Source organism: Nematolebias whitei, chromosome 13 (genome assembly GCF_014905685.2).
Source record: "Nematolebias whitei isolate Nwh7 chromosome 13, NemWhi1, whole genome shotgun sequence".
Classification (NCBI taxonomy): domain Eukaryota; kingdom Metazoa; phylum Chordata; class Actinopteri; order Cyprinodontiformes; family Rivulidae; genus Nematolebias; species Nematolebias whitei.
The window spans coordinates 33,311,787-33,322,567 of NC_056510.1; the positions used below are offsets into that span (position 1 = coordinate 33,311,787).

The 10,781-nt window shown below is 40.1% G+C and overlaps 1 protein-coding gene across 1 annotated transcript in view; it reads right to left on the reverse strand.

The window, feature by feature from the left end:
- Positions 1 to 10,431, reverse strand: part of LOC119419384 (protein ITPRID2) — a 38,099-nt gene extending 27,668 nt beyond the window's left edge. Inside the window, exons 1-5 of the mRNA XM_037686692.1 lie at positions 10,394 to 10,431; positions 7,055 to 7,104; positions 6,834 to 6,887; positions 5,640 to 5,679; positions 5,432 to 5,527 (exon numbers count right to left, since the gene is read on the reverse strand). Coding sequence (XP_037542620.1) covers positions 5,432 to 5,517 — 86 coding nt within the window. The 5' untranslated portion in view covers positions 5,518 to 5,527; positions 5,640 to 5,679; positions 6,834 to 6,887; positions 7,055 to 7,104; positions 10,394 to 10,431. The remainder of the gene's footprint in view (positions 1 to 5,431; positions 5,528 to 5,639; positions 5,680 to 6,833; positions 6,888 to 7,054; positions 7,105 to 10,393) is intronic.
- Positions 10,432 to 10,781: the final 350 nt, after the last annotated feature.

Here is a 10,781-nt window from a genome sequence, read left to right on the forward strand (position 1 = left end):
TACACACACACACACACACACACATATATATATATATATACACATATGTGTGTACATATATATTTGTGTGTGTGTATATATATATATATATATATATATATATACACACATATATATATACACACATTTATATATATATGTATATATATGTATTTATACACATGTACATACACACATACATGCATACATACATACACACAACTTCAAAATAACAAATTCTCAACTTGTACTGAAAACAGTTTCTGCATCTCAGCACCACCAGCTGGTGAGAGGTGGTGACGTCAATTTGAACCCCGCCCACTGGAACAGGTACTGAAAGCATAATGGAAACACAACCTGTACCGTACCGAGTAGAGTAGAGCCATGCTGTTAGTACTACAGGTACTAATGGAAAAGGGGCATTATTGGCCCCCCAACTTGGTGCCTGTGTGTTGGGGTTCACCCCGGTGAATGAGAGGGTGGCCTCCCTCCGCCTACGTGTGGGGGGACGGGTTCTGACTGTCGTTTGTGCTTATGCACCAAACAGCAGTTCAGATTATCCACCCTTTTGGAGTCCTTGGAGGGGGTACTGGAAAGTGCACCTCCTGGGGACTCCCTTGTTCTGCTGGGGGACTTCAATGCTCATGTGGGCAATGACAGTAAGACCTGGAGAGGTGTGGTTGGGAAGAACGGCCCCCCTGATCTGAACCAGAGTGGTGTTCTGTTGTTGGACTTCTGTTCTCGTCATGGATTGTCAATAACGAACACATTGTTCAAGCATAAGGGTGTCCATATGTGCTCTTGGCACCAGGACACCCTAGGCCGCAGTTCGATGATCGACTTTGTCATCGTCTCATCTGATCTGCGGCCACATGTCTTGGACACTCAGGTGAAGAGAGGGGCGAAGCTGTCCACTGATCACTACCTGGTGGTGAGTTGGCTCCGATGGTGGGGGAGGATGCCGATCAGACCTGGCAGACCCAAACGTATTGTGAGGGTTTGCTGGGAACGTCTGGCAGAGTCTGCTGTGAGACAGAGTTTTAACTACCACCTCCGGGAGAACTTTGAACATGTTCCGAGGGAGGTGGGGGACATTGAGTCTGAGTGGACCATGTTTCGTGCCTCTATTGTTGAGGCGGCTTACCAGAGCTGCGGCCGCAAGGTTGTCGTGCCTGTTGCGGCGGCAACCCTCGAACCCGATGGTAGACACCATCGGTGAGGGATGGTGTCAGGCTGAAGAAAGAGTCCCATCGGGTCTTTTTGGCCTGTGGGACCCCGGAAGCAGCTGATGGGTACCGGCAGTCCAAGCGACATGTGGCTCGGGTGGTCGCTGAGGCAAAATCTCGGGCATGGGAAGAGTTCGGAGAGGCCATGGAGAAGGACTTCCGCACAGCTTCGAGGCGATTCTGGTCCACCATCTGGCGTCTCAGGGGGGGGAAAGCGGTACGCCACCAACACTGTTTATAGTGGGAGTAGTGTGCTGCTGACCTCAACTCGGGATGTTGTGGGTTGGTGGGCAGAATACTTTGAAGACCTCCTCAATCCCACCTGCACGTCTTCCACTGAGGAAGTGGAGCCTGGGAACTATAGGTCGGGCCTTCCAATCTCTGGTGCTGAGGTCACCGAGGTGGTTAAAAAGCTCCTCGGTGGCAGGGCCCCAGGGGTGGATGAGATTCGCCCAGAGTTCCTTAAGGCTCTGGATGTTGTAGGGTTGTGTTGGCTTATGCGACTCTGCAATATTGCGTGGACATCGGGGGAAGTTCCCCTGGATTGGCAGACCGGGGTGGTGGTCCTCCTATTCAAAAAAGGGGACCGTAGAGTATGTTCCAACTACAGGGGAATCACGCTCTTAAGCCTCCCTGTTGAGGTCTATTCGGAGGTTTTGGAGAGGAGGGTCCATCGGATAGTCGAACCTCGGATTCAGGAGGAGCAGTGCGGTTTTCGTCCTGGCCGTGGAACACTGGACCAGCTCTACACTCTAAGCAGGGTCCTGGAAGGTGCGTGGGAGTTTGCCCAACCGGTCTACATGTGCTTTGTGGACTTGGAGAAGGCGTTCGACCGCATCCCTCAGGGAACCCTGTGGGGGGGTACTCTGGGAGTATGGGGTACTGGGCCCTTTGATATGGGCTGTTAGGTCCCTGTATGACTGGTGTCAGAGCCTGGTCCGCATCGCCAGCAGTAAGTCGGGCTTGTTCCCGGTGAGAGTTGGACTCCGCCAAGGTTGCCCTTTGTCACCGATTCTGTTCATAACTTTTATGGACAGAATTTCTAGGCGCAGCCAGGTGTTGAGGGGATCCGTTTTGGTGGCCTTAGGATTGTGTCTCTGCTTTTTGCAGATGACGTGGTCTTATTGGCTTCATCAGATCGTGATCTACAGCTTTCGCTGGAGAGGTTCGCAGCCGAATGCGACACGGCCAGGATGAAGATCAGTTCCTCCAAATCCGAGGCCATGGTCTTGAGCCGTAAAAGGGTAGAGTGCCCTCTCCGGGTCAGGGAGGAGGTCCTACCCCAAGTGGAGGAGTTCAAGTATCTTGGGGTGTTGTTCACAAATGAGGGAAAAATGGAGCGTGAGATCGATAGGCGGATAGGTGCAGTGTCTGCAGTGAAGCAGGCACTGTACAGGTCTGTCGTGGTGAAGAGAGATCTGAGTCAAAAGGCGAAGCTCTCAATTTACAGATCGATCTACGTTCCTACCCTCATCTATGGTCATGAGCTTTGGGTTGTGACCAAAAGAATGAGATCTCGGATACAACGGGATTCCCCCGGAAGAGCTGGCCCAAGTGGCTGGGGGGAGGGAAGTCTGGGCCTCCCTACTTTGCGACCCGACCCCGGATAAGCGGAAGAAAATGGATGGATGGACAACAAACACATCAAAAAAAGCAATGGACAAATTAAAAGATGATTTACATTAACAAAACTGGAAAGACGTGTATGTTGATGATGTAAACAGATCATATGATGAGTTTATGAATATTTTGGGAGCTCTGTATGAAAAGAATTGTGTGCAAAATAATTATACAAAGAGAAATGTTGTTGACCAACCATGGATGATGAAAGGGTTGAGAAAAGCTTGTAAAAAAGAAGAATTATTTGTATACATGTTTCTTGAAATTGAGAACACAAGAGGCCGAAGAGAAATACAAGTATAAAAATAAATTAGTAGGGATTATAAGGAAACACAAAAAGGAATATTACAGTGATTTATTAAATAAAAGTAATGGTGATATGAAAGCTACATGGCGAGTAATAAATAGTGTTCTGAAAAGTCAAAGCAAAAACAGGTATTTCACAATATTTTTTGAAGGATGACGATGAAATCCATGATGAAAATGAAATTGTAAATGGATTTAATCATTATTTTGTGAATGTTGGATCAAGGCTTGCAGCTAAAATACCAAAAGTAGACAATAATGTGAACCATTCAGTTATAGGTTGTGACAACAGTATTTTTCTTAATGGAATTGACAAAGAAGAAATAATGAATGTAGTAAAAAATCTTACAGATAAGAGATCAAAAGACTGGGTGGACATGGATATGATGTTTGTAAAGGACATAATGAGTCATGTTATCGAGACGTTTACATATATATGTAATTTAGCATTTTCAAAAGGAATATTTCCAGACAATATGAAAGTAGCTAAGGTAGTTCCTCTCTTTAAAAATGGTGATAAATGTGTGTTCAATAATTATAGACCAATATCCTTATTACCACAGTTCTCAAAAATTCTAGAAAAACTATTTGTGATCAGATTAGATACATTTATTACTAAACAAAACATTCTAAGTAGCAGTCAGTATGGGTTTAGAGCAAAAAAAACTCTACATCAATGGCTCTCATGGAATTAATAGAACAAATAACTACTGCTGTCGATCAAAAACAATATTGTGTTAGTATTTATGATGATTTAAAAAAAGCATTCGATACTATTGACCACACTATTCTCATTGAAAAATTAAATAAATATGGTATAAGAGGACCAGCATTACACTGGGTATCTAGCTATTTAAAAGATAGGAAACAGTTTGTACAAATAAATGGTGTAAGATCTGACCTCTGCAATATCACGTGTGGAGTTCCTCAAGGCTCTGTACTTGAACCAAAGTTATTTATTTTATATATGAATGACTTAGTGAATGTATCAGGACTCCTCAAATGTGTCCTTTTTGCAGATGACACAACATTTTTTTGTTTGGGTAAAGATGCAAAACGGATGTTGGAATTGATGAAGACAGAATTTGGTAAAATACAAACTTGGTTTAAACTTAATAAATTATCATTAAATTTAGATAAAACTAAATACATGATATTTAGTAACAAAAAGAGAACTGTTGATCTGTTTAAAATTAAGGTTGTTGAAATTTTTAGAGTTAATGAGATTAAATTTTTGGGTGTAATCATTGATGAACAGCTAACATGGAAAAACCACATAAATTCTGTAAGAATAAAAATAGCTAAGTCTATTGCAGTCCTATACAAAGTCAGGGAATTATTAAATGATAAAGCTCTGTACATGTTGTATCACAATCATTGTTCCACATTTAATCTATTGCATTGATGTTTGGGGAAAGCGTGTAAAACATTTACAAAGCCTATTTTTATTTTACAGAAAAGAGTTGTAAGAATCATCATTAGAAAGCATTACAGTCACCCATCAAGCACATTATTTTATCAACTGAAGTTATTGAAGTTCCATGATTTGGTAGATTACAGTATTTTATCAGTTGTGTATAGGGCTAAAAATAACACATTACCGTTAAATATGCAAAGAAATTTTGTTAAAAGACAAAGTTGTTATAATCTTAAGGGGATAGAGATATTTGTCAAACCAAAATTCAGAACTAGTCTCAAGGGAAGGTCTACCTCAATCCAAGGAATTGGATTGTGGAATGATCTAGAGAGTGATGTTAAAAATGCCAAGTCAATGTGTACATTTAACAAAAAGATCAAAACTGAATTGTTAAAAAAATATATATATATGAAGTAGCTTAGTGTGTTTTTTGTATTATAATTAGAAAAATTAGAAAGAGTTATTCATTTTGTTCCGTTACTTGAAAATTATTATGATTGAATTAATTGTTTGAAAAAAAAGGGGCAGATATAATAAGATTTTTTCTTCTTTCTGCTACCTTTCATTTTAAATCTCCTGTATTTTTTATATAGTTATGAAACTGTTTTGTATTTTTAAAATGAATAAACTTTATACCATACCATACCATACTTAGGCTGCTACCCCCGCGACCCGACCCCGGATAAGCGGAAGAAAATGGATGGATGGATGGATCAGAGGACTAGTTTTATCCTACACTTGGTCAAGTGCAACACTTAAGTAGCATATTAGTCAGTGATATTTTTATTGGTCTTATATAGAAACAGCTTGACAAGGCATAATTTCCTTCCGTACTTATCAGTGTGTCAAATAGAAGATAATATCATTAATGGTATGAACTAACCTGGAGACAGTGCTGCTCTTCCCCGATCCTGTTGAGTTCATACTTCTGCCCCTCTCTTTATACTGATTCCTTTTCTGATCCGCCATGAGACCAAAACTGTACACAACACAGAGAAATATTAGTGTACATCCACAAGGTTGAGTAAGAGGGGACTGAAATCACACATTGTTTTAATGAAATGTGAGGACAGAAGCTAAAAATTACTCACAGAGGTCCAGTTTTGTTACTGGCGGACTGAAGATGATTGGCTGCAGAAAAAATAAATAAAATAAAATATAAGTTATTGGTGTGTCAACAAAAATATCCCTTGTCTGCTAGCTAATCTGACATTTTCAAGTTTTTTTTTAAAGAAATTGAAAAAATATGAATAAATAAACAAAAATAAACTATTCAGCAGAGCTTAAACTTTTTTTTTCTCTGATACAGTAGTTTTTTTTAAATGAAAGAAATAACTACCTAAACAAGCATTACATGAATGTCCCTGTCATTGAGAGATTTAAATAGCGAATGTAGTTTTTGAGGTGAATGCTTTATTGGACAGTAATTGAACAGGAAATGCAAGTAAACCTTAAAGCTTTTGGTGCAAGATACATATTCAAGTGGGTAGAAGTTACACTGTGTATAAGAGTTTTAGGGGTTTTTTCTTGTCCGAGGAGGCGCAGAGTGAGGGATCCAGGCAAATGAAGGGAGCAATTGTATCCACCACCAAATGCAATGGCGGAGCCAGCAGGTGACCAATGGTGGCCTTGACCACCATAGATTAATTTTTGGCCACCACACAGGCCACCCAAATCATTTGAGATAACTATACTTTTAGGCAATATGAAAATTTGAAAGCACAATTTCTTCAAATGATAGGGTTGGCTGATTTACATATTGTAGCAGCTATCATGCGCTAGCAAGAAGATCATGATGGAGTTGCACTCGAGTCACGTCACACACTATTTTTGGAACACACTTTAATCATCCTCCAACAGGAAGTGCTTTCCCCTTACACATACTGAGAACAACCTGGGACTCATGGTGTCGGTCTACAGCCAGCAACAGAGACCCAAACATGGATGTCAGCCCAAACCTGAATAGGTTACCAAAGCAATCCACTTTCACACTCAAACACTGCAACAACCACAAACATTACACACACACATTATACGGTATATATACACTGACACATATAAACTTTTAGCATTGGTAGGTACCCATTAATGTAAACCTCCATATTTGACTCGGGTGAAAAACAAGAAAATTCATTAAAATGTCAACACTGATTTAAATGGAAAATAAAGATATAAATCTACTTTTTAATTAAAAAAAAATAATAAATAAAACTATGAGAAGAAACTATTAACAATGAACAAAAACTGTTCACTAATTTGTATGGTAAGGTTTCCTTTATACTGACCTTCAGCTCCTAGTGAAAGGTCATCTTCAAAGCTGCAGCCATTCCTGAGTGTTCCTGTTTGCACAAACAAGACACAGAAACACAGAGTACACACAATATATTCAAGTTATGAAACAGCTTTAGTACCACACAGGCACTTTTGAACCAAATTTGAATAAGTTAAGATCATTGGTTTAGGCAGCACCAAAGTCTAGAGAACTAAGGTGGTGTCAGCATCCCACCTTTTCCTGGTGAAGCACTCAGATCATCCACAGAGGTTCCATTTGGAGAGCTGGACAAAGAGCAGAAAGACAGGAAGAGTTAAATTTTAACTTGAACCATAAACTGATTTCTGAAAACATAAATAAGACAATTTCTTGTTAGTGAACTCATTTTAAACATTATTTAAAAAACAGCAGACAGAACAAAACACCAAAGCTGTTTACTGTTTTCATAAACCAACAATGTTTTTAAGTACAAGACGAATAAATTAATCTTTTGTGGTAACATAATTTATAAACCTTTAGGGCTGCATATTTTATTACAGTCAATGTACTATGTACTCGGACCCAATGTACAATGTACTCGGAACCAGTGTTCCAATATTTGAGACAACAACCTGCTACCAGATTGACCTAGAGATTGGCAAGGTCAATCTTGCTGTTTCAAGAAGGAGCCAAGACGACAGGTCAGGGCAAATCAACTATCATATTCACTATCAGAGTATGGGTACCAAGCCCCATCAAAAAGCCTTGAGGCACTGAATACAAGGGCAGCTGACCTGAGACTGAAGGTTTGTGATGAAGCTAGACACCTAAGAATTGCACCCCTGCCAAGGCGAAGTGACAAAGCACCCTCTGAAAATCTGATGGAAGACATAAATCCAGCATTGCTACGTAGAAGCTGTCAGAACAACAAAAATGTGCAATGAAGAAAGATCCAACAATGTTCAGTTAGGTCATCTGGACGATGAATAAAGATCCACCAGGAAAACAATGCAACCCGTCATACCTGAAGCATTGTTTGACTTTGTGCAAGTCAAAAAACATCTTAAAGCTCTGGCTACTTGCTTGAAGAGGTAGACACATTAAGCAGAAGCTGAAGAAGAAAAAGGGCAATCTCCACCACACCATTGAGAGTGTACTCCCAATGACTTTTTTTTTTTCATTTACCCTTTATTTAAACAGGTAGTCTCATTGAGCCACGAGAACTAATTTTCAAGAGAGATTTGTTTTAGGGAGCATAGTGGGGGAAAAGGGCCTTGCTCAGGGGCCCAGACTGGGGCGTATGAGGGTGGAAGCAGGTGCGGGTGTTTCACCTTTTCCACCCACATTTTGATGTTGATGGTACCGTGAGGTAAACCTGCGACTTTCTGATCATAGGACCATCTTCTCTAACCTCTGCGCCACCACTCAACCCAGAAGCAGAGGAACAACATGAGAGTAGAGCCACACAGAGCTGAGACTGAGCAATACTGGAGAAGCATAAGGGAGAAAGAGGCATCACAGAACGGCAATGCCCCATAGCTATAAGATCTAAGATCTCAACACGGTAATCTCTCAGAACAAGAACCAGTACTCATCGCAGTGGTAGACATTCAAGACAGAGTCTCAGGAATGAAGAGCTGAACTGCACCTAGGCCTGACATGATCCACACCTACTGGGTAAAGGAATTAACTGCTCTCCATGAACACCAAACAACACAAACCAGCTGCTAATGGAGAGACCCACTGAGTAGTTGACCCAAGGTTGGACAGTCTTGAATTGATCATGAAAGACCCCCAGAAAGTGGCGGTTCCATCCAGCTAAAGTCCAATCACCTGCCTCTGTACAACAAGGAAGCTCCTATCAGAAATCAAAGCAGCTAAGCTAAATAGGCACATTAGTCAAAACCTGAGTGAAGAAAGGATAAGAAAATTGGCACCAACTTCTGGGGATCCAAGCACCTGCTACTGATCAGTAAAACTACAGCTCGAGACTGTAAGACCAGACATAAACCTGTGCACTGCCTAGATTGTCTACAGGAAAGCCTATGACTGGATGCCACACACATGAACACTGGAGTGCTTGAAACTCTTAAGAACCATAATCGAGAACTGGGTGGGAATGTGGAGAGCAACTAGAGGATGATTTCAAGCTGTATGCAAAAACTGATCAAGACATTGACTCTGATCAATCTCACTAGGATATACAGTACAGCGAGGACATTGGAATGTAATTTGGACTGGTTAAATGCAGTAGAATGGGGAAGTGATATAATTATTCACCATTTTTTGCCTGATTAAGGAAAGAAACCCTACATTGTGTACAAAAAAATAAAGTTTAATATATCAGTTTACATTTTAGACCTGTTATTATGCTTGTAAATAAATGGAAAGTTTTATCTGGCTCAGTAATTTTCTTAGTGCTCAATGGCTAACTGTCAAGTTGTGTCACAAAAATCTATAACTGGCTGTCAGACTATGTCATACTGCCTGTCAAGAAAATGCTTCATTAACAATGCTGCCTCCAAAGCCTGGAAGACATAACTCAGGCTAACTGCTCATTTGATTGAGCCTACTTGACTCCACTTAAATGTCTTTCAAACTAAAAATTTGCCTCCAACCCACACCATGCTGATTTTGGTCTTGTACTGACCAGACTAGTTGTCCCAAGATAATTATCAAGAAGATTATTTAGCTATTTGAAAGTAACAGTGAATTAGCTGGTCTGAGTAGCCTTCAGCAACTCTAAGCTGTTACACAAACTGCACATTTGCAACTTCATGTCATTTTTAGCTACATACAAAAGCATACGCGATTGTGTAGCTTGTGTTACAATGCACTGTTGCTGTATCTGCAAGTTGTCTCACTTTCCAAAAGCAGCAGTTGCCCTCAGGCCCCAGCCCTGCAGCTGTTGTCATAGCATGCAGACATTACAACAGCAATGGTGCACGCATATCAAAGCTCTGCTGAAGGGTTGTGATTGACAGTGGTTAAAAATGCGTGATAATACTGTTGACTCAGCAGGATGAACACCTCCCTTTACTCTCCTTTCTTTTTCTGCCTCACTTTCCTTCTTCTTTCAGCAACTCTATGTGATTATCTTTGGGCGTAGGTCTGCTCTGTGTGTGTGCGTGCTTGTGCGCGCGCATGGTGTGTCTACGTAAGACTATGCATTGGCTCATTATCAAACCACCATCAACAACCAATGAAACTTTTCCAAAACACCAAGTTTTCATAAACAAACATCAAAACCATATAAAGCCAGATAATTATTCAAGCAGTTTGTAATAATTTAAATATCTATTTTACCCATATTTTATCATTTATTTTTTAGCATTTTAATGTATGTGCACGTACCGTATGTTTATGCTTACTATGTCTGAAACATTCTACAGTTTCAGCTTTCACCATATTCAAAATTGCAACAAACATCTGTTCAGCTTAATTTCAATAAACCACTGTGAATTCACTTTTAATAATAAAAATACCTGAGAATGCTTTAACATAGAGAACATTTAGAAAACAACCTAAAGCAGTAATGTAAAAAATACAAACATTGCTATGATTCTGTAATGAGGTGGTGAGGTCATACTGTACCTGCAGTCAATCAGCCAACTTTCAATTTGGTTAGGATTTTTCCCTGTCAATGACAAACATGAGCATTTAAAAGCAATATTTCAGCAGATACATTTGTAGTATTTACAACATGCTATAAAAGCATTACGCCGGTGCTAGTGTTCATATACAAGTCTCAACATCTGATGATCGGGTTCCTTCAGTCTGCGGTGTAATAGTTTAAAACATTTCTAAATTCCTTTATTTTTACAATACCTTGGAAGTGTGATATTTTTGCTAAATGTTAAAATATTGTCAGAAATCCATACAGACCTATTCCAATCCCAAGAGTTATAAGAATTGATGTTTCCTCTCTACAAAGCAGATTAGATTTCCATTTCTTTTAAAGTTTGTTTTCAAACCACAAGTA